Source organism: Cynocephalus volans, chromosome 3 (genome assembly GCF_027409185.1).
Source record: "Cynocephalus volans isolate mCynVol1 chromosome 3, mCynVol1.pri, whole genome shotgun sequence".
Lineage (NCBI taxonomy): Eukaryota > Metazoa > Chordata > Mammalia > Dermoptera > Cynocephalidae > Cynocephalus > Cynocephalus volans.
Genome location: NC_084462.1, coordinates 94,097,230 through 94,121,498, shown reverse-complemented (window position 1 = coordinate 94,121,498; position 24,269 = coordinate 94,097,230). Strand labels below are relative to the sequence as shown.

Here is a 24,269-nt window from a genome sequence, read left to right as displayed (position 1 = left end):
TTAATATTGAGCACCCATGGGGTGCATAACACTATACTAGGTGTTTAGAGTATGTGGAATATGAATTAATCCCTATTGGCTTTCCCTATCACCACATCCAGCTAGCTTACTCTTTGGGCTTCTGGACCACAAGGGACAGATGAAATTCAGATGAGACGGGACAGAAAGAATATCAAACTAGATGCTGTGAGTGTAGTATTAGTCTATTCCAACCCTTTTAGGACTTGGAAGAAACTAAGAAATCCAGGGTTCACACCTCAATATTTATATAAGGTTTGCATTGTTTCCCCACATAGAACACCTGGTTCTTGACAAGATGATTCAAAGGGCAGAACCAAGATGGACATTAAATTCTCCTTCTTTAGGTAAATGAAGAGTATGCCTGACGAATATGTCATTCTGAACACAGGCTTAAGAGAGCAGGCACAGTCATTCTTTTTAGTATTTCCATTATTGTAGTAAGAAGAGACAGACGCATTTAATGAGCAGAATCTCACAACTTCTTCCTGCAATGCTGCTGTGAAGGTTTTTCCAGTCAAAATGCAGCTGAGTGACAGGATGAGTAAAGAAGGATGCCTATCAAATTTATGGATTTACTGCCATGTTCTCTCTACTTATATTAAGGGAACAGCACAGGCACTGAAAGGGAAAAGGTGTTATTCATCAGTTCAGATGCAGACAAGGAAAGGGACTAAAATATTCCTTTCATTTTTGAGATAAGTGCTTTGGGAATTTGACTCCAGATCCAGGAAAAATGTGAGGAGCAAAGAGTGGTGTAAATCCTAGAGTATTTCCTAAGCTAGATGGGCACAGAATAGGAGATGGATCTCACTATTGGAAGACTTTCCAAGGAATACATTTATTGAAGCTCTTTCCTTTATATATCCCCAGGGGCTTACTCAGGTGCTGATTTTGACAGAAGCTTTTCTCGTGTATGGATTTCTTGGTGCTTATTGAGGGCAGAGCTTTTACTGAAGCATTTGCCACAATCATGGCACCCATAGGGTTTCTCTCCTGTATGGGTTCTATGATGTGCACGTAAATCAGAACTCTTACTGAAACTCTTTCCACAGTCGACACACACATGGGGTCTCTCTCCTGTATGTATCCTCCGATGTGCACTAAAATGAGAACTGTTATTGAAGCTTTTTCCACACTCTTCACATTGATAAGGTTTTTCTCCTGTGTGGGTTCTCTGGTGAATTATAAGGCTTGAACTCTGATTGAAGCGTTTTCCACACTCTCCACATTGATAAGGTTTCTCTCCAGTGTGGATTCTCCTATGGGTGATGAAATTTGAACTGTCACGGAAACTTTTCCCACAGTCAGGACATGTATAAGGTTTCTCTCCAGTGTGGATTCTCCGGTGTCTAATAAGGCGTGCACTTCGACTGAAGCTTTTCCCACAGTCTGCACATTTATATGAATTTTCCACCTGGTGGGATATTTGATGCATGAGATGGGAGTTTGGACCAAAGCTTTTGCCATAGCTGTGATATTTGTAGGGTCTGTCTCCCAAGCAGGGTCTCTGATGACTTAGTACTTTACCTAAACTCTTCTCTGGGAGTGTCAGTTTTCCTCTTTTCTCCCCTGGTGTGCTTCCCCACTGTCTTTCTGATCTACATTCACTCTCACTTTTACCTTGATTAAGATGATGGGGAATTTTCCTTTCAGACCTTGCAAGTAATGTCCTGTGCAGTTGTATTTCCTCAGAAATATCCCGTTTTGGATTCTCTTCATTTTCAAATCCAGCCTCAAAACCTGATGTAAAAATAGAATTTAAAAAGTTATACATTTTCTTAATTATATGTGCCAGGGCAAAGCAAACCTGGGAAAAACAAGTATTACATTAGATGATTAAAATGGGCCGAGCCCGTGGCGCACTTGGTAGAGTGCTGCGCTGGGAGCGCGGCGACGCTCCCGCCGCGGGTTCGGATCCTATATAAGAATGACCAGTGCACTCACTGGCTGAGTGCCGGTCACGAAAAAATGACAAAAAAAAAAAAAAAAAAAAAGGTAGATGATTAAAGATAAAAATTAGGGAGCTCTAGATCCCAAATAACTACCATTATTAAAATTCCAATGTTTTATTTTTCTACTTGGTAACCTATCACATGCTTCTCATCTACATAGGAGGTGATTAATATATTCTTTTAACACTTCTTGGATACCCAGGATCTTCAGAAAATCCTCTTAGTACAGCAAGGAAAACTTACTGGGTTGTTTTTGTTTTTGGTGGCTGGCCAATAAAGGGATCCTAACCCTTGACCTTTGTGTTACAGCACTGTGCTCTAACCAACTGAGCTAACCAGCCAGCCTCACTGGGTTTTTGATAAGACTATCACCATGTTTATACAGGAAAAATATTTTCTAATGCTGTATTTTGCCACATCTCAGGCCTATCATGGTATTCTTGTCATGTTCTTTGCCAGTAACTAAAGAGATTAGAAGGAAATACCCAGGAAGACTTTTTGGGAAACTTCTTGTATCTAGAAAGAGCTTCATGAGTTCCCTCCCCCGTATACTCCAGTATATGCTGAAAATAAAAACAGGGCAGAAAAATACTTAGTGTCTTTCAAAGAACAAACGGCCTTAAGAAACAAGTGGCAGCCTTCTTTGGGCATAGGCTATGAGTAGTTGGACTTTTCAGATGTTTTGTGTAAACTCTGGATCCCAAAAGAGCAAAAGAATGCTGAGTGTCAGCCTGTGTATGTACCCTCTAAAGCAGTATTTCCATCCAGAAACCTAATTTAATGAGATGTTCCATGAAATAGAGATTTACTAGATTAAATGAAATTTGAGAAATTTAAATATGTAAATATATATTATGAGCCTCCAAGAGGGGTATTTAGCATTTCCCAAACCTAGAAGCCATTTTTTTAGTAGAACATGTTAGTACTCCATGGAATTGATGCTTCATGGAACACTCTTGAAGAATGCTGATCCAAAGGACTTATTTACTCAGTACTTACTATGTGCCCAGGCACTATGCTAGGTGCTTCATCACAGTACCTCACATCAACTCGATGAGGTAGGTCTTAACATAAAAGCTAACTTGGGGGTTAAGTAACTTGCTTTAAGTCACTCAGCTAATAAACAACAGAGTCCAGATTCACATACATATACACCTATGACTCCAAAATCAGAATTTTTCTTCCCACAAGGAGGGAATTCATAGTGCAGTGTTTTTTTTTTCTTATACAATGGCTAAGATTCAAAGGGTCAGTTCCCTCAGAAACCTCAGATTTTTGCAAAAATGTGTCTGAAGAAAAGGGTTTTCAGTTTTTCATTTATGTAAATAATGCAGACATCAGCTGGTATACAAGCTGAAATTAGAAGAAAAACATAAATGAGAATGAACTTTTAAAATCAACTTTCTACTATGGGTACATGACATGCTACTTGGGAAATGTTAGCTTTCAGATTCCCTGCTAGGTAAGCTGGCTGGAAACCTAGCAGCTCACACATAGATGACAGCAAATTTACAGTGTTTGCAACTATCTCAGATTGATGCTGTAGTGTGAGAAGGCAAGTCACATGAATAATTTATATCCCCTCACTGAGCTGCTTTAATAGACAGGAAACATGGGGAAGAGATAAGGTAGGTGGTCACAAGAAGAATCCATGAAAATTGGGTGTAGAGGCCAGTTCTCAATCTGATTACTTTCTACTAAATCCCATTGCCTCTTCTTTGCTATTTATACCATAAAAAGTGAAAGGATCTTACCACTGGGGCTCTGGAATAAAACTGGAGCGTGAGTTATGACAGCCCCTGGGGGTATCTCAGTATGCTCTTCATCATCATCAGAATCGTCATCTATATCCTCTTCTGCCTCCTCAGCCTGCTTCTCCGCTTCAGCCTCACTGGTCCCCTGAATAGGGCAAGAAGCTGTCTCCTCTTCCTGGCAATCACTGAGCGGGGTGGCAACCTGGGCACTCACCAAGGCATCCATCTCTTCAAAGAAAGGACAGGTCTCTGGTGCTTGGCCATTCTTGACTTTCCTATAGCTGGTCTGTAGGCTTTTAAACTTGGTCCGACACTGCTCTGGGGTCCTAAGGAAGCCATATTCCCATAACCTCTCAGCAACTGCTCCATACAACTGGCTGTTGCGGTGAGAGTTCCTGAGGGCTTCGTAAAACTGAGTCTCACTAAGAATTGCAAGGTAAGTCTTGGTCTCTTCATAGCCCCAGTGTACACCTGCCACCAGAAGAGAAATTTCAGCACCACTTAATCCAGAGTTTTAGAGCCACAATTCCTCAGCCCTATCATCTGCATCATGAAAAATCATCTGAGCTTGGGTTCCTAAATGAAAAAGTAAAAATATTCCATGTCTCCAAAATCTAAACAAACTCATTACAAAATATTTTGCTTCTCTATATCCTTTAGCAATTTCAAAGAGCCCTTTCATAAATTCTTTTTAGCCATATGTATATATAAAAGAAGGCCTTTCCACCTGCCAGTGAAACAATTATGTAAACTGAGACAAGTGTACAGAATGCATTTCCTCATCCTTCTAGTAGTTTTTCTGGAATTCTGATCCTAACTAGAAAACCATGAGTCAGAGGAAGAACACCCATAGTTAATTGCTCCCAACCAAAAGTCATTCCTAACTTTTCTGATCATTCTTTTCCCACCAACCCTACTTCCTTATGAATTCAGTTTCCTAAAGAATGATTTAAAACCCCAAGGAACTGCCTCTTTCAGAATCACAGTGCCACCTAATCCCTATTATGGCCATTCTTCACTTGACATGATCTCAAATAAGCAAGCCCAGCCATAGCAAAGACCTAAAGCGTACAAGATAAGGACCTTATATCATTCACCTTATCCATGGGGGTGAAGGACTGGCAAAAGCCAGAATGAGGAAGGAAGCAAGGGCAGACAGTATCACCTGGCCTGAACACATGCTAGTGCTGCAGGTCCCCCAGTTGGCAGTACTTTCAGGAAAGCCACATCAGGATGATTATAGTTTCTACTCCCTGAAGGTACCCAAGGTAGAGGGAAGGGGGGTTCAAAGAGTCTTCCTCCCGCCTGAGAGCCAGATGAAGGTTACATTTCTTCCATTATCCTCCATTCACTGCAAGTAAAGGAGAACAGGAAAGAATTGCAAAACAAAAGCATGGGAGAAAATGAAAAGAATGAAGATAATGAAAATAATAGCACTTAGCACATGTGCCACATTTCTCATTTACCTAAATTTATTTATGTCAGTGACAAAAAAGGGAGAAAAAAGAATGAAGAAAAAGAAGAGAAGAAAAATGAAGAGAAAGGAAAAGGAAGACAGGAAGCCAAGAAGGCCAGAACAGAACTAAAGTAACATCACACATAAAAAATGGAAAAGATCACTGTTCACAGTGGAACTGCAACTTTAGAGATGTAGTCCTGCTGCCAAGCCCCACTTTACAGTTGAGGAAATGAAAACTTAGTCCAAGGTCATCCAGCTGAATGGTCAACCACTAAACAAGTGGTTATCAGGATTAGAATCTAAGCCTCCTGAGTCATACTCTGGTGCTCTTTCCATAACAACATACTTGTACAAATTCTATCAACTATATAGGTGATACTTAAAAAAGGATTCCATAGGCAAAAATATTTCAACATAGAGTGTTAAGCTTTCTTGTTACAGGACTTCTCGGTCCTGTTAAAATGCCAATGTATACTGTGAATCTCAAAAACAAGACATAAAATTGCCCAATTTTGAGCAATCCTTCACTGTGCTATTTTAAGTAAAAATGAACACATAATAAACTGATTTTGAGATGTGAGGGAGTAAAAGATAAAATAAGTAAAGCATTGAGTTCATATATGGTGCTCCATAAATACTAGTTCTCCTTAAGGATAATATAGTGCCATCTTTTTCTTAGTGAGCCTGCAATGATTATATAATCAGGAAAAAAATATTTTATACAGAAATGGAAGGAATGACTTTCCAGTGCTCTCTTGAATTTTCTGAGTGTATTGTATTTCTTTCAAAAACCTAATTTATTCCATACTATTATCTCACTGATTTTCCCACAAAAGAGAATAAAATACACAGAATTGAGAAGTTCCTCTTTGTTCCCTATTTGAGTGGCAAAGCTGGCAGGTGACATTAAGCCTCCTGATTTCACATCTAGTCTCACTGCTCCCCAAGTCTAATCCCAAAACACCAAGAAGAAAAGCTTCTTACCACTTGGGCTTCGGAACAGGACAGGTGCAGCAGAGTTGTCAGGGTCCTGGTGGGTGGCCTCCACATCCATCTCATCACTGCCAGACTCCTCATCCATAGCCTCTTCTCTCTCCTCATGCTCCCAGTCCCCTTGCCCTAGCTCCTTAGTCTCAGCATCACTGCCCACCAAGCCAGAGTGAGAGGCTGCCTCTTCCAAGCCATTACTGGGCAGGGCAATGACCTGGGCACGCATTAGGGCTTCCATCTCTTCAAAGAAGGGGCAAGTCTCACGTGGGTGGCCACTCTTTACTTTCCGATAGCTCTTCTGGAGACCTTTGAACTTGGTCCGACACTGTTCCAGGGTTCGGAGGAAGCCGTATTCCCGGAGCCGCTCAGCCACAGCCCCATATACTTGGCTGTTTCGATGACAGTTTCGGAGAGCCTCATAAAATTCAGTCTGGCTGAGAATTGCAAGGAGCGTTCTGGTCTCTTCATAGCCCCAGTGCACACCTGCCACTTTCTCATCCTCAAAGCCCCAGTGATCCTGTTCCACCCAGCTGCTTCTCTCTCTCTTGGATAACAACAGATCAGCATACACTTGGCTATCTCCTGTGTGGCTGCCTCTTCTTGGAGGTTCTTTCTCCTTGGAGCCCAACAGACCTGGGATCCATGGCTCTCCTTGCTCCAACTTGGAGACCACACTGGATTTAGGAAATGGAAATCCTGCTTGCAGGGAAGCAAACAAAGGGGTATCATAGTTTGGACCAGTCATAAGAAAAAATCTCTCAATTCATTCCTGCCTTTTTATCCAAGAGGATTATAAAGAAATTGTCTAGGGAAATGTTTTCAGAAAGTTCAGTGGGTTGAAGAAAGAGGGAAAAATATAGGAAACCCAGAAGATGAGAAATATTTTCCAGAGCAGGGTGACAAGAGAGGAAAACATTCTGTCATGGGTTCAGAGCAGATAATTGTATTCCAAGTTGCTCACTAGCACTCCTGACCACTAGTATGCAGGTCCTAGCACTGCTGTGAACAGTCACCTGCTGTCTCCTATTGTTCAATTAGGGCTAGAGAATTAAACTCAGAGTGACTTCAGGGGGAAGGGGACAAGAGGGAAGGAAACTCATCTGTTTCCTTCACAGTCACCACGTCCTGTCCTTCATCTCCATTCCTACTGCCACCATCTAAGTCCAGACTCCTTATCCTCTCATACCTGAATAAATGCAGCAGTCATTGTCCTATCTAACTCCAGTCTCTTGCTTCCTCAGCTCACAAGCTATCCTGCTGAGGCTTAACCTTAGTATTTACCATGCACTGTCCCTTCCTGTTAGACTTTTCTCTCCAGAACACAGCACTTTTATTTATCATTCTGTGCCTCTCCTTTAACTCCCTTCCTCCTATCCAAATTCAGCCTGTCCTTCAAGAAGCTGTATTTGCCAATGCTCCCAGAAAGCCTTCCTTACAGCCGCCTACCCTCATCTCCCACTCATTCATTGTTTGGAATTGTTTCAATACAGTTCAGTACAGCACAAATTTATATTTTGCTTTTTTTTTTTTTTTTAAAAGATGACCGGTAAGGGGATCTTAACCCCTGACTTGGCGGTGTCAGCACTACGCTCTCCCAAGTGAGCTAACCGGCCATCCCTATATAGGGATCTGCACCCATGGCCTTGGTGTTATCAGCACCACACTCTCCCAAGTGAGCCATGGGCCGGCCCTATAGTTTGCTTTTGTGTTCTCAATCATATTGCAAGCTCTCTGAGGATAGGCACCTTTTCTTACTGCAGAGTACCCTTCAAGATGTCGAGAACATGATAGGTGTTCAAAAACTGATTAATTCTGCAAGTCTGTGTGTTAGGTTGAGGGATTTCATCTGGATGACTAAACAGAGACCATTACCAAAACGGGTAAGGTGGCTATGGCCTTGGATGATAAGATCAGAATTTAAAACAATCTCAAGATTTGAATAAAATAATCAAAGGGGGAAAAAAACATACAAAATGGAGTTTGATAGAGTACAAAGAAGAAAAACAAGTTCTACAAAATCAAGTACAAGAATAAGCAGCTATGTACAGAGGTAATGGGGAAAGCTTTAAGTGTCCTGGGAATTACCAGGTGAACAAAAATCACCATATAATTTTATATTGGGTTATACTGAAAAAAGATGTTGCAAAATTCTGAAATAAAACTTTTATTCAACCTCTACCTAACAGACCCTCACTGGAATAATATGTATAATTTAGTTCTCCACAATTAACATGATATTTGGAGAACTTAAAGTTCCAATGGAGAGTGACAAAAACTTGGGTCTGAAGAATGGAACTTCTGGGGGAAAGCTTAAAAAAATAGAGAAAGAAAACAACTAAAAGGAAGATGTTACTTCAAGTACAGAAAAGAATTTTTATCTAGAAAATAGTGACCTATGATCATCATTACCAGGAGGAAACAAAAGAGATCCAAGTTCTGATAAGAACTAGGGGGCCATTCTCTAGCAGACTTATCAAGAGGAAATGTAAGAATACTTACTATACCAGAGGGCTAAAGTACATGTCTTCAGGAGGTCCCCAACAACCAAATATTCTACAATTTCCACTTATTCCTAAGATCCCTTTCCCACTCACTATTCCCACTCACTATTCCCAACCCTACTTCCCAACTTAGAATGGCACTCTATCTTCCCATATGAATCTACTCCTCACCGCTCCTTTGAAAAGGTCTGAGCTCCTCCTTTGGGTTCATCTGCTCCTGTGGTCCCAGGTCTGGGCTTCTTGCCCTCTCTTTCTTGGGTACATCCCTGGGCTGGGGTTCCACTGACTCCTGCCGAACACTTAATAACTCTCGTGATGGTTTCAGGGGTGTCATCTTCTCCGAGTGCACTTCCTGCCCCTTCACAGAGACTGTGACCTAGAAACAACCCCCATTAATTGTCACTGCAAGGTCGAAATGAGGGGCATTCGCAGAGGATATTATTTAATACCCCAAAACAGATCATCTTTTTGGGACATTGCTAGGGTTGTAGGGGTAGGGGAGGTTACAGAGAACGAGGGTCTTATTCCGTTATTGTTTGCTTAGAGCAGCTGGAACTCTAAAAGATCAAAACAGTAAACTCAACTACAAGCTGAAAAAAAAAATTTCCCCAGAAACTAGAAAAAACTCATTATGACAGGGTAGGCAAAGATACACCCAGACAAACACTATCTGAAAAAGTTACCTGTTCCAGACCAGCAGTATAAGCATCACCAAGGGAGACTGTGTCCCTCTTTAAGCCTATCTATAACTTAATTTGGCCCTCTGCCCTTACCCCTTCCCAGTCTCACATTTCTGAATTCCCTCTCCCTTCTCACCAAATGTGCGGGTCTTCCAGGCTCTCTTTCTAAATCTTCCACCAGAGTCACTGCCTCCTCTCCACTTTCTGGACATTGCTCCTGTACCCAATTCTGGATCTCCCCAGGTAGGACAGTCAGGAACTGCTCTAGAACCAACAATTCTACAATCTGCTCCTTGGTGTGCACCTCCGGCCTTAGCCACCGACAGCAAAGTTCCCAGAGTTGGCTGAAAGCCTCCCGGGGCCCAGCCACCTCCTGGTAATGGAATCTCCTGAAGCGCTGTCGGAAGGTCTCAGAGTTAGTGCCACTGCCTCTCAAAGTAGGTTTGGCCATCATTCACAGGAGAAAGCAGTTTCCCTCCACTTAAGGGTCCAAGTTCCAGGGCTCACACTTATCTTCCCATGTCCTTGGAGAATCACCTGCAGGTGAGTCAGTCTCTCTAAGAGTTTCTTCCTGGAGTAGAGAGAGGGCACTATCAGAAGGAATATATTCATATGTCTAAAGTCTTGCCAGGGCTGGCCGGACTTCCCATGTGCTCCAAGTGGCCATCTGAGGTAGCGCCATCTTCAGGGCAGCAAGCCTAAACTGAGCACGAAGGAGAAAGATCTTTCAAAAGCTGCATGTCTGGGCGACTTCCAGGGCAGCCCCAGGAAGCAGCAGAAGATAGAAAGCAGTCTGTTCCTTTCCCACCTCCCCCAAATCTGATCCCACTTAACGGCCCTGACCAATGTCGCACAGTGAGTTCGAACCCTAAGAGAGGAGATCGAGAAGATCTAAAGGCAAATCACCATTCTGCTGAAAGGCAACAAAAAGCCTCCATCCAGCGGGTCACAGCTGATCACCTCCAGTACCTCTGCAGTCCTTCCAGAGGCCTTCAGCGTCCGCCCCGCCCTCTCAGATCCCACAACTACCAGTTCCCATCCCAGACAAAAATCAAGTACTGAGTGTCGGGTCTTTGTTTTCCCCTCACAGTAAAAGTAACCGCTCAGCAAGGGTTTGGGAGCTACTGACGGGAAACCTCGCGCATCGGGAGAAATACGTTTTGGCTCCTGAAGCGAGGACCGGGTGGCCTTGGGGAGAGTCGCACTGAGTTGGTGGAGAGAGGGAGTCCGAGGGGGCAGTAGTAATGGGTCTCCTGAGGACGAGCTCGGATGCTGGCCAGGGGCTCCGAGTGCTGCGGGCTCGCGGGCACGGGGCTCAGCTCAAGGAGCGGCGGGCGCGGTGTTCCGGCCTCTTTGTCTTCGCTCCCTCCGGCCGGGTCACTCTCGGCGCCTTCGTGCAGTCCCTCCAGAGGCCAACGACCGGGATAAGACGCCCCGAGGGCACCTTCCGGCCCACCGCTTGGAGCGTCTCCTTCTCGAACTGTCCCTCAATACACTCACATCCCTACCCCCAGGCCAGCCACACCCGCCTGCAGTCCCGCCTCAGCCCCGGCCCTCCAGCCTCCGGAGGGTCCAGCTCCCAAGCCGGAAGTCCAAGCCGCAGACTCGGGGCACCGAGAGCGCATGCGCAAGGACGGCGGCCGCACCACCCTCTCCGCGGAGTCTGGGCGGGAGATTAGCGGTCGGACCCAGTGGGTCCCAGCTCACTTCCGGGACTCAGCGTGCCTTCGCCTTCTCGGCTTCCCGTACGCTCCTCCCTCAAAGGTCTCGGCGGGTTGATTCAGGACTAACAACCCGACCCAGTGGCCTGTGCGTGTGTCCAAGGGGAGACGCTCGCCCCCGTGGTCGCCTGGAGGGGCGCTAGAGGAGGGGCGCTGGGGACTCGAGGTCCGCCGTGGGCATGATCCACGAACTGCTCTTGGCTCTGAGCGGGTACCCAGGATCCATTTTCACCTGGAACAAGCGTTGTGGCCTGCAGGTACTGCCTGACTCAGGACGTGGGAAGTAGGGAGCGCAGAATCGGTGGACCCGAGCCTGCGCCTGGGGAGGAGTCTGAAGGACCTAGGGGACGGGGCTTGCAGGGGCTAGGGGAGTGTCCCTGGGCAGGTGACTGGAGTGCCTACGGGTGATGTAAATAGCTTGAGCGGGCTGGGCCTAGGCTGGGAAACAGAGGGCAGATCTTGAATGACCCCGTCTTGGGAGGGTTGGGGGCCGGGGACAGGGCCTAAGGTTTAGTTGTCTGGACTAGAGTTGCTGGGGAACGACTTAAAAGTGAAGACAGCACTTCCTCCTATTTATTTTCATGCTAGCATTCTGTTTCAAACTGAGTTTTGAAGGTTGGGCCAGATACACCGCGTTTAACACACAATAAGCGCTCAGCAAATTTTGTGCTATGACGAAGTGAATTCGAGAGCCTGTGGTGTGGTTCCTTCATTACTCCTTTCCCAAGAAATTTCTGCAATAGGTGGAGAACTTGATAGGGGGCCTTCGTGTAACCAGGAATGTATGAGGAGGAAGGGCTGTGTGCTATATTTTGCGCATATGCGGTATCTCATTTAATCCTCATAACCACCCTATGTCCGTTTTACAGATTAACCTTAGCTCAGAATGTTAAATAACTCCTGGGGTCACATAACTAGTTATTAGTGGATATTAGTTTTGAACCGAGGTCTGTCGCACTCCAGTTATCTTAACTGCTCTTATCTACTTCTGCTTCCAGTAATGTTATCTAATGCTCTCAATAACTTAATAACTTAGGTATTGTTAGCCCCTGCCTTGGGTTGAACATCCCCCCTAAACTTAATCCCTGCTGTAACTGTCGAGGGTGGGAAATCCTATTATAGTAATTGCAAGGTGGGGCCTTGAAAAGGTGATTAGATTATAGGACAGTGCTGTAGTGAATTGATTGAAAATGGTGGTCATGGGCGTGGTTCTGAGGGCTTTAAAAGGAAGTGGATTAGGAGCTATTTCACTCTCTGCTCCACCATTTTTTGCCATGTGAGACCTCTGGATAACTGTCGCTACCACCAAGACCCTCACTAGATGTGTTCCCTGGACTTCGCATTTCCCAGCCAACGAAACTGTATGCAAGAAATTATTTTTTCTTTATAAATTACCGAGTTGCAAGTATTTTGTTATATAGAAACGGACAATACAGCCCCAGTGTGCAAATGAGCAAACTGACGCTCAGAGAACTTTAGCTGGCTAGTCCTGGTAGTGGCAAGATTGGAATCTAGGTGTGTCCGATCACTAAGTCATGCCTGTTCTTGGATAATTGGCAATATAGGCTGTGGAAGACCAGAAAAATTACATTCTTAGTCTATAAAACCTATAAATCAAATAGATTCCTCTTATTATTATTTATGAAGGTGTATTTGGGGTTTGGGAGTTTAAGTGAGCTTTTTGAAAAAAAAGTGAGGTGAAAATTTGGATAGTGAAGTTCGAATAGTTACTTTTCAGTGTAGGTCTTCAAAGACTGAGTTGGTGTTCCTCTCTTCCCCAGAACTTAGCACAGTGCCAGGCTATATAGGAGGAAAGTGTTCAGGAAGTATTTGTGGGTGCTTGACTGTCTGAAGTAAAAAGAGATAACAGTATAAGTAACATATCTGGGGGGAGAGCCACAAGTAGTTCATCTTGCTTATAAAAAAAGTCTCAATCAGATTTTTTCCTCATTTTCATCAGTAGGTCTCAGCTTTAAAGTCATTTCCTCAGAAAAACTTTCTCTACCCCCATCCTTAAGTTAAGTATCCTTCTATGCCATTATGCTCTATCACAGCAGCTTGTTTATTTCCCTTACAGGACTTATCACAATTTGTAATTATTATTTTTGTTACCTGTTTATAATAGTCTTTCTCCCACATAGATTGCCTGTGGGGACAAAAACCACAGTGGTCTTCATTCATGCACCCAAAGCACCTAGCACAGTTTCTGCCACGTAGTAGGTGTTCAGGTATTTGTGGAAGAAAGGATAATGACAACAATTATTGCATACTTTCTGCAGTGTTTTTCGTATTTGGACAAAGGGAAGAATTGTCATGAATGCTCAGTATTGATGAAAATTATTTTTATTGTAATATCGAATATGTATACATATGAAGCTAGGTATAAACTCAAGCATATTGCTCTCAGACAACTACCAAATTTTTGCAAATTAAATGTAAACAAAATCAAATCAATAAATTCAAATTAACATTACTCTAATGCAGGGTTTCTTAATTTTGGCACTATTAACATTTTGGACTGGTAATTCTTTGTTGTGGGGTGCTGTCCTGTGCCTTGTAGGATGTTTAGAAGCTTCTGTGGCCTCTACCCACTAGATACCAGTACCATTCCCCCAGTTCTGACAACCAAAAATGTCTCCAGAAATTGTCAGATGTTCCTTGGACGGCAAAATTGCCCCCAATTGAGAACCACATATCTTATGCGACATATAATATTGTTTTGCTGAAATTAAATTGGCAACACTGAGTTTAACAGAATAACATAGGCACAGATCTGGCTCTATATTTTCTATTTTGACTTAAGTAACTCTTATGTATAGAATGCCTGTTCATATAAGTATGTTGTACAACATGATATCAGTAACTTCAGGGTATTGTTTGCTGATTCAGAGTAATTAAGTCTTGAACTTTTCTAAAACTCTGCCAACAAAAAATGCTCAAGGACTGGCTGGTTAGCTCAGTGGGTTATAGTGCAGTGTTGTAACTTCAAGGTAAAGTGTTTGAATCCCTGCACCGGCCAGCCACCAAAAAAAAAAGAAAGAAAGAAGTGCTCAAATGCCAATTTTAATGGGGGTATCACTTGATGACTGGGTAGAGCTATCTTGTTAATGATTTTTTTTCCCATTTGTTCAACATTTATTGAATGCTTACTATCTGAAAGGCATTGTTACAGACCTTAGTTCTTATTATAAAAATCCTGAATCCCACCTATATTATATCTACATTCCACTTACAAGGTACAGACATGTTCATTTGCTTTCTTTTTTTTATGTAATACCTTACATTTTCTTTTTACATACCGCATGCATACTTATGTTATATGTACTTCTTTAAAAGTTATATCTTGTTAATAATTTTAAAATGCTTATATGTTCTTGTGTGCTTGGCACGTGTGTTTTATATGTATAAACTTATTTAATGTTTATAATTATTATGTCCAGTCTATAGGTTTGAAAACTTAGGCACAGAGACATATAGTAATGTGCTTAAACTTTCAAGCAAGTAAGAAGCAAGTCAGAGATTCAAACTCAGGCAGTCTTGTCTCCAAAACCAGATTCTTAAGCACTGTGTCGCGCTATATCATAAATTATTAATTTGAAGATATGATTAGCATTATGTCATTAAAATGTACATTAAATGGATTTCTAATCACATTACTGTGGGCTCAGTAACAAAAATTCTTCTTTGCCTATTTACTACCACATATACTGTCACATAAAGATAGCATCCACAAAATATAATGCTCAATATGAATATGTAATATGCTAAGTTCCTCTGGAGTGGTAACTATGTATGATTTTGTTCACTCTTTCATCACAGAATGTTAATACAGTGCCTGGGATATAGTAGGTGTTCATTAAAAGCTGGTCAATTCTCCAAAGATGTACAAATGGCCAATAAGTACATGAAAATACGCTCAATATTGCTAATCATTAGAGAAATATAAATCAAAACCACAATGAAACACTGTTTCAAATTCATATGGATAGTTATTATTAAAAATAAAAAAATAACAAGTGTTGGCAAGGTTGTGGAGAAATTAGTATCCTTGTTTATTGCTGGTGGAAATGTAAAGCAGTGCAGCCACTCAGAAAACAGTAGGGTAGTTCCTCAAAAAATCAAATGTAGAATTACCATATGATCCAGCAATTCCTCTTCCAGGTACAAACCCGAAAGACGTGAAAGCAGGGACTCAGCAGATATTTTTACAGCCATGTTCATAGAGCATTATTCACAATAGCCAAAAGGTAGAAGCAACTCAAGTGTCTATCAGTGGATGAGTGTATAAACAAAATGTGGAATATACACACAATTGAATATTCAGCCTTAGGAAGGAAATTCTGACACATGCTATGAAATAGATGAACCTTGAGGACATCATGCTAAGTGAAATAGCCCAGTCACAAAAGGGCAAATGTATAATACCACTTATATCTCATAGCTAGAGTAGTCAAATTCATATAGACAGAAAGTAGAATGGTGGTTGCCAGAAGCTGGGGGGAGGGGAGAATGGAAAGTTAGTGTTTAATGGGTATGAGTTTCAGTTGCGGAAAACAAAAAAGTTGTTGAGATTGGTGGTGGTGATGTTTGCAGAACAATGTGAATGTCCTTACTGCCACTAAACTGTACACGTGAAAAGGTTAAAATGGTAGATTTTATGTTATGTATATTTTACCAAAATTTTTTTAAAAGTTGGTTGTATGAATATATTATCTCACTACTTTTTTCTACTTGAACTGCTGTGAAACCTTTATATAGCATATTAGGCTATCTTCATTTAAATTAAAAATACAAATGCAAATATGGACACTGAATTTTAATGGCCAGTTATAAGATGCTTTTACAGATTGTAGTATGCTTATATTAATTTTAGATTTTTATTGGAGTAAAAATAAAATTTCAAATTCTATACAGAATTTGTAAATCCTAAGAATATGTCTGAGAAACCCCCAGAATCTGCAGACCTCCATTTGAGCAATATTGCTTAAGACACCTTGTTGTAACAGGTCCAATCCCATATCTTTATAGGATATCCTCGAAGATTGCATGAGAAACAGGTAATAGTGGCTGCCTCTGGAGAGATTGACTTATTTTTAATGTATAACATTTTGTACTGTTTGAATTCTTTACCATGTGTTACCTATTACAAGAAGCAAATAATTGGGTGGGGTTGGAGAACAACACCTTTGCAGTAGTTTGGAAGTACCTTTGTTATCCAGAACTCACCACCCTGAAGTAGGCATCTTGAGAAGGGAAAAGGTAAATAGTATGAAGCATTTGAAGTGCCTCAGAGAACATGGAGGAGTGACTAGCAGGCATCAGTGATTTAGGCATTGTCCCTCTTCCTGCAGGTGTCACAGGACTTCCCATTTCTCCACCCCAGTGAGACCAGCGTCCTGAATCGACTCTGCCGGCTTGGCACAGACTACATTCGCTTTACTGAGTTCATTGAACAGTACACAGGCCATGTGCAGCAACAGGTGGGACCTGTGCTCAGGGGAATGTGCACCTCTAGTGGGCAGGAGCTAGTCAAGCTTTCATTGAGTCATTGGTCTGGATTATTCGGGGGAAATAAGTTATGAATTTCTCATCACTGGAAATACTCAAGGGAAAACAAGGTCTGTTTTTTGTATATAACACTTAAAAGAAAAAAGACTGTCCTATGTTCATGTTACCATGTGGATTTTATCTTATATGATATGTGAATTCCTATGTTTCCAAGTTCTAAAGATAACTGTAGTATCTACTTTTTTTTTTTTTTAAAAAGGTGACTGGTAAGGGGATCTTAACCCTTGACTTGGTATTGTCAGCACCACACTCTCCCAAGTGAGCTAACCAGCCATCCTTATATAGGGATCCGAACCCTTGGCCTTGGTGTTATGAGCACCACACTCTCCCAAGTGAGCCACGGGCCGGCCCTTTTTTTTTTTTTTTTTTTTTTTAAAGTAAAAAACATACTCATTTCTTCTTTCATTTTGTGATAAATGGAGATATTTGAGTCTCTGGAATGACACAAGATCAAAATAAAATTGGCTGGCTATAAGCCAGTCTGGTGTATGTTTTACCCTAAGATCATGCTGTTCTTTTTATAGCTATGAAGATTTATCTTTAGGAACTACTAGTATCCTTTGCAGCATCCTCTGGCTACACTATGCTTTATAACCCCTAAGCCCAAGCTTCCTACCACATTTGTTTCTGAATTCTGCTATCGTGTTTACCACCACTGGAGTCTGATCACCTAATCAGCGCATAGCCAAGGAGGCTAGTCATAGTAGCCTCTAGTCAACTGTTAACTGCAATTCTTCATATAAAACTACATGAGAAGCTCCTACAAAAAACGTTTAAGTGTCCTGAAAGACAAGTTGTATTTGTTTATTACTTCTTGATGAGAGTCTCTCAACTCCCCATTTGGCTGTCAGATTCATGTTCTTGATGAATTGCCACGCCAGGCAGGAGAAGGGACATTAGAAGGAGTATGGGGTCATTTTGTTTAGTTAGTAAATATTAGCCCCTCTGTCCAAAGAACTGTGCTAGGAGCTGATACACAAAGATGAATAAAATGTGGTCCCTGACTTCGTGAAGCTCTTGGTCTAGTGAAGGAGACATATAAACAAAAAAACAGTTCAAGCACTAAGTAGAGATGTTATAAAAGCAACAAAGTGGAGCTGTTAATTCCCTAGGGAGAGTTAGAAGGGGCTTTGCAGAGAAGAGGTACTTGAGTTTGGTCCTGCAAGAAGAGTAGTTTGTCACAAAGATAAGGTGCACCATTATAAGCAGAGTATCAGTCCAACTTCACAGGGGTGAGAGAGAAGCAAGACACATCTGGTGAACTGTAGGTAATTTGGAAATGAGGATGTGAAGTTGGAAGCAGTGAAAGATAATTGTGGAGAAATGGGTAAGGGCCAGAATGCAGAAATCATTATGTGCCATGTATAGGACTTCAGATATTATTCTAGGACAGTGGGAAGCCACCAAAGGATTTTTTTTTTTTTTTTTTAAAGGATCCGAACCCGGGGCCTTGGTGTTATCAGCACCGCACTCTCCCGAGTGAGCCACGGGCCGGCCCTCACCAAAGGATTTTAAGCTGAGAATAGTAAAGTCAGAATTGAGTTGTAGAGAAATCTCCATTGACAGTATACATTACTACTTGGTTGTTTGTAACATCTGGGCCTCCCTGGAAAATTAAAATATTATCAAATTTTTAAAGGTCAGAACTCAAAATCTTTATCCTCAGTCAGGTTTTCCTCTCACTGAAGCACTGCTTTGATATGGAGTTATTAAGAAAAAACAATACCATTAATAAAGGATATTGTCTTCCTCAGGTTTCAGGGCCTGAGCTGAGTTGACTTTTCTTACTTTGATTTCAGGATCACCATCCATCTCAGCAGGGTCAAGGTGGGTTACATGGAATCTACCTGAGGGCCTTCTGCACAGGGCTGGATTCAGTTTTACAGCCTTATCGCCAGGCACTGCTTGATTTGGAACAAGAGGTGAGAAAGAGGAGACATAGGAAACAATACCTCTGGCCCAGCTGGAGGGTACAGTGTTCTCTGTGATTACCCAAGTGGTGAGTAAAGTGGCTATAGATCATGGCAGAGGTTCCTGACTTTACAGGAGCACTGGCTTTGGTTTGTTTATTATCTGAAAATTAGAATAAATTACCAGTTCTCTGTATTCCAGAGCCAACACTAAGCGCATTCTCAGATTCTCTTCTAGTTTTCATAGCTCAAATAGATTGGAGATATTTTGTGTGGAGCCCTAACCACAATATTTTTTCTTGCAGTTCCTGGCTGACCCCCATCTCTCCATATCACATGTCAATTACTCCTTAGATCAGGTATGCTGCCCAAATAACGAAATATCTTGGAATCTTTTGATATTGCCTGAATAATCTAATTTACAACATTATTTTTAAGAACTTTTTTCCTTCTGGATTCAGAGCACACGTTTTATGTTTTATGTATTTTGTATGCTTTTACTAGATCAGAACTGTTTCAAGAGTTACAAATTTACTTAAAACTTGGTGTCTAATATTAATGCTCTATATTGACATCAATACTAACAATTGCCAGCCTCAGAAATGCAAACTGCTTCTATCTGCCATCCTCATCCTGACTTCAGCCAAACCCCACACCAAATTGCCTTAGGATACTGGGTCTTGGTTGTTCTGTGGTACTTCCATTTTGTCTTAAGTTGAAATATTTAGAAACAAAAGCATTACCTGAGTTGATTTTTTTTTTTGCATTCCATTACATATCCTCCTAATTATTCTCTACTTTGCAGTTCCAGCTCCTTTTCCCCTCTGTGATGGTTGTAGTTGAACAAATTAAAAGTCAAAAGGTGAGAACTTTCCTTTTTCCTTTTGCTCTAAGCACCAAGGAAATACTAGTAATTAATTTTGCCTTACATTCTTTTTTGAAGGCCTTAGTTTTTACTAATTAGTTCTTTCATTCAACAATATCTGCTTGAGTATCATACTAAGTGTCAGGAATGCAAAAATAAGATATGACCCTGTCCTTAAGCACCTCCTGGTCCAGAAGGCAGAGGAAATGTTAATAGATGTACCTAAGAATGTTGCCAGGGTAAGAAAAAAATGCCATGGATGTTTGGAGGTGAGAACAATCTGTACTAATGGTTTAGAACTGTTGGGTATGGATCTTGAAGAGCAGAAAGTTAATCCTTAGAAGGAAAGAAGGTAATAGGTTTATGGTTAGGGTGCCGGCAGTTTTCTGAGAATTATGAGATCAGTGGATGAAACCCAGATATTTATCAGTTAAATATGCCTATTTTTGTCACAGGGTTTTTATCATATGCATTGAAAAGTTAGGATCCTCAGTGTCAAAAGAATGTCTTTTCTGGGCAGCGTTAATAACTCTGAGGAATAAAGTGCTTTGAGATTTTACATTAGAAGAAGAATCTGCTGTCCTGTTGAATTGGCCTATAATTGGACCGAGTGGACAAATGGATTAAACATGTTTAAGCTCAAGTCTCCATGTTTTTAAGCTTTTAAATTTGTGCCTTAGCTACTAGGGGTATTCACCTTGATTAACATAACTAGTTAACCTGTTGATTTGCCACATTGCTACTTCATTTTTTGCTGTGTAAGTATCGAAACTTCAGTGCTCTGCTACATTCATGCTGTGCCAGCCAAGCCAGTAGGAAGGTGCTCTTTGGCCCTTTAAAGCCAATTGCCCTCATCAAATTATAGCATCCAGCTTTTATTATTGTGCACTTGCTCTCTACGAGGCACTGTGCTAAGTGCTTCACATATATTATCACATTCAATCCTCTAAAGGGTTAAGTAGGTTAAGGAATGTGCTCAGGCTCACACAGATGGTAGTAAATGGTAGAGCTGGGATATAAACCCAGGTCTATCTGACGCCAAAGACTATGCTTGTAACCACTATATTAAATTATATTCCAAAATGGGAGGGGAACTTTTAGGTAAGTGTAGTTAGTGTTATTGGCATAAGGGTGCCCTACCTACCAGCATATCTCAGTTGACTTTTGGCTTCCATTGGCTATAGGAGAGTGGAAAACAAATAGAGGGACTGCAGCTGTGTGAACCTTCCTTCCTGCCAGATGGTGGTAGAGGAAAGTGTGCCAAAGCTCTAAGAGTTAAACAAAAATAAGGTAGTCAGGAGCATGGGCTGGAGGTGAGAACAGGGATTGATTTCAAACAGGCACAAGGCATCTTTTTGGAGTGATGAAATGTTATTAAACTGGATTATCGTGATGGTGCCATCAATTCATTTAAAATGTTTGAATAGTACACTTAAAACAGGTGAATTTTATGGTATGTAAATTGTACCTCACAGTGGTTTTTTTTTTAAAAAAAAAGAGCCTGAAGGACACAGAGGCAGTGGATTTGGGGGAAAACATATACCTTATAAGTAGTCTGAATTGGTCCTTAGCCTGAAATAAAGAGCTTTCCTTGGCTTTGGAGTTCTAATTCTAAATGATTCTGGTTTCTTTAGTGCAGTGGTTCTCAAACTTCACTGTGCATTAGAATCACAGGAGGGCTTTTTATTTTTTCTTTTATTTATTTTTTTGGTTCAATATAGAATATGAGTTTATGTTGCATGAAAATTGACAAAGCTGTATTTTCTACAGATTCATGGTTGTCAAATCCTGGAAATGGTCTATAAACATAGCTGTGGGGGGTTGCCTCCTGTTCGAAGTGCACTGGAAAAGTAAGTTGTGGCTTACTTGGGGAGATTGGCAGTGGAGGTGGGTGCTCAAGTTACTTGACTTTCATGTTTTGTTTTCAGGTCATTTCAGGTTTTCCTCTTGAGAAAGTTATGACTGGAGTAGAAAAAGCAGAGAAGCCTAAATAATCTTTATGATGGCTCAGGCATTGCAAGGAGAGGCTTATAAAGTGTTGAGTATCAAAGCCAGGACTTAGCTGCCTAGATGACCTTGAGGCAGTCCTTTTTAATTTTTGGATCCCATTAACCTTATAGGATTTCCATTACATGTGCCAGATATTGCTTGCTATGTTTAAACATATATATTTGAGTAGCTGGTATTTTCACATCAAGGTCCTTGAAAATGTTTTTACTTTATAATCCCATAATGCCACTCTTAGGAATTTTATCCTAACAAAATTATTTTTATTATTATTATTATTATTTGCAGCTGGATGATATGGAAAATTATTTAAAAGAAGAAAGTAACCATATATACAGACATATTCATTGCAATGTTGTCTATTATATCAGGAAATTAGAAAATTAGCAGCAATAGAAAAAAAGCTAAATAAACATACGTTCAGTTGATAGACTATAAAGCCACTAAAATTATACATACCATAACAGCGTATAAAAATATTTTATATAATACTTATTGAAAAATCATACAAAATTATATTTGTCTTATGATTACAACCATGAAAAATATATGTGGAGTATGATCAAAGATTGCCTGTTTGATCTTCCCATTTCCCTCTTCTAATTTTTAAAAAAGAGTGTGGCACACTCTTAATCTTCACAACTCTTAATCTCTACTATGACCACCGCACAAGTAAACCCTCAAAAGAGCAGGAAATTTTCCAGAACATGTTTTAGGGGCTTAATTCTCTATTATAATTTTATGCATAGAATTTTAAATTTTATGTACATATGATATATACACATATGTTATAAAAATGCAGGGACCAAATTTTACAGGCCACCTACTCATAATTAGATTCAGGTTAAACATTTTTGGCAAGAATACTACACAGGTAATATTATTTCCCACTTCATTATAGCACAGAAAGTATATTTATTCCATTTCTGCTGTTGTGAATTTTGATCACTTGGTTTAGGTGTTTTCCATCAGAATCTCTCCATTGTAGAAGTACCTTTTCCCCTTTGTAATTAATATGTTAGTTGGTAGGTGATCCTTTGAAACCATCTGAATATCCTATTCCCCAACAACCTTTCTGAATTTTGTTTTAGTTTCTGCATTTTATTGGATAATACTTTTTCATGTATATCTGGCATTCACATATTGAATCTTCTCTCCCTATGTGATTCCAAGAAAATTTCTACTTTTTTGATGTAAGCACTTATTGCAATAAATTCCCTCTTAGTACTACTTTTGCTGTATCCCATAGGTTTTGGTATGGTATGCTTCTATTTTCATTTGTTTCAAGGAAATTTTTGATATCCTACTTAATTTCATCTTTGACCCATTGGTTGTCCAGGAGCATGTTGTTTGATTTCCATGTATTTTTACAGTTTCCATAGTTTCACTTTTTACTGATTCCTAGTTTTATTCTATTGTGGTCTGAAAAGATATTTGATATGATTTCAATTTTTAAAAATTTGTTGAGACTTGATTTGTGGCTAATGTGGTCTATCCTGGAGAGTGATCCATGTGCTGATAAGAAGAATGTGTATTCTGCAGTTGTTGGATGGATGTTCTGTAAATGTCTGTCAAGTCCATTTGTTCTATAGTGCAGTTTAAATCCAAGGTTTGTTCAGGCTTATAATACCAAGGTCATGGGTTCAGATCACCATATCAGCCAGCCACCAAAAAAAAAAAATCCAATATTTCTTTGTTGATTTTTTTCATCAGATTATCTTTGCAGTGCTGAAAGAGGGATCTCGAGGTCCCCAACTACCATTGTTTTGGGGTCCATCTCTCTCTTTAGATCCAATAATATTTTCTTTATATATCTGCATGATCTAATGTTGGGCGCATATATATTTACAATTGTTATATCTTCTTGTTGAATTAATCCTTTTATCATTATATAATGTCCTTTGTCTCTTATTATAGTTTTTGGTTTAAAGTCTGTTTTATGTGATAAAAGTATAGCTACTCCTGCTCATTTTTGGTTTCCATTTGCATGGAATATCTTTCTCCATCCCTATACTATTAGTCTCTGTGTGTCTTTAGATGTGAAGTGAGTTTCTTGAAGGCAACATAGAGTTGGGTCTTGTTTCTTAATCCATTCAGCCAGTCTATATCTTTTAATGTGGAATTTAATCCATTTACAGTCAAAGTTGTTATTGAAAGGTATTACCTTACCTGACATTTTATTAATTTTTTATGGTTGTTTTATATATCTTTTGTTCTTTTCATTCTCTTTTGTTTGTCTCTGCCACTTGATGTTTTTTGGTAATGACAAGATATAATTTCTTGCTATTTCTCATTTGCGTATCTGTTCTACCAGTGAGTTTTATTCTTTCACGTGTTATCATGATGATAGTTATAATTCTTTTGCTTCCAGATGTAGGACTCTCTTAAGGATTTCTAACACGGCCAGTCTTGTGGTAGTGAATTCCCACAATTTTTATTTGTCTGGGAAAGACACTATTTCTCCATCATTCCTAAAGGTTAGCTGTGCTGGCTATAGCATTATTGGATGGCAGTTTTTTTCTTTCAGTGCTTTGAATATATCATCCCATGTTCTCCTGTCCTGTAAGGTTTCTGCTGAGAAATCTGCTGTAAGTCTGATGTGGATTCCTTTATAGTTGACTTGATGCTTTCCTTTTGCTGTTTTTAGAATTCTGTCAACTTTTTTTTTTTTCTTTTTCTTTTTTTTGGTGGCTTGCTGGTACAGGGCTTTGAACCCATGACCTTGATGTTAAAAGGCTGTGCTGTAACCGAGCTAACCAGCCAGCCCTGTCTTCAGGTTTTGACAGTTTGCCTACAATGTGTCTTAGAGATGACCTTTTGGGGTTAAATCTGTTTGGGGAT

The 24,269-nt window shown here is 40.4% G+C and overlaps 2 protein-coding genes across 4 annotated transcripts in view; one reads left to right on the top strand and one right to left on the bottom strand.

The window, feature by feature from the left end:
• Positions 1–249: 249 nt before the first annotated feature.
• Positions 250–10,899, bottom strand: ZSCAN29 (zinc finger and SCAN domain containing 29). The gene is made up of 5 exons (XM_063091431.1): positions 9,494–10,899; positions 8,849–9,053; positions 6,171–6,872; positions 3,728–4,198; positions 250–1,761 (listed from the first exon to the last, which is right to left on the bottom strand). The coding sequence occupies exons 1-5, from the start codon at positions 9,809–9,811 to the stop codon at positions 896–898; spliced, it is 2,562 nt and encodes an 853-aa protein (XP_062947501.1). The 5' UTR covers positions 9,812–10,899; the 3' UTR covers positions 250–895.
• A 246-nt stretch (positions 10,900–11,145) lies between these two features.
• The window catches only part of TUBGCP4 (tubulin gamma complex component 4), a 45,709-nt gene continuing 32,585 nt past the window's right edge, over positions 11,146–24,269 (top strand). For all 3 annotated transcript variants that reach the window (XR_010022992.1, XM_063091748.1, XM_063091749.1), the window contains exons 1-6: positions 11,146–11,335; positions 16,430–16,558; positions 18,446–18,568; positions 18,862–18,915; positions 19,362–19,418; positions 21,192–21,271. Coding sequence is in view for 2 of the 3 variants with exons in the window: in XM_063091748.1 (XP_062947818.1) it covers positions 11,258–11,335; positions 16,430–16,558; positions 18,446–18,568; positions 18,862–18,915; positions 19,362–19,418; positions 21,192–21,271 (521 nt within the window). In the remaining variant the exon portion in view is untranslated. The remainder of the gene's footprint in view (positions 11,336–16,429; positions 16,559–18,445; positions 18,569–18,861; positions 18,916–19,361; positions 19,419–21,191; positions 21,272–24,269) is intronic.

Bases quoted from the DNA above. Each gene is read 5' to 3' on its own strand.
- ZSCAN29 (XM_063091431.1), bottom strand. From the start codon at position 9,811: ATGATGGCCAAACCTACTTTGAGAGGCAGTGGCACTAACTCTGAGACC. The intron at 9,054-9,493 runs GTGAGAAGGGAG...GGTTGTTTCTAG, and splicing joins CTGGAAGACCCGCACATTTG to GTCACAGTCTCTGTGAAGGG. The intron at 6,873-8,848 runs GTGAGGAGTAGA...CCCTGCAAGCAG, and splicing joins CAGACCTTTTCAAAGGAGCG to GATTTCCATTTCCTAAATCC.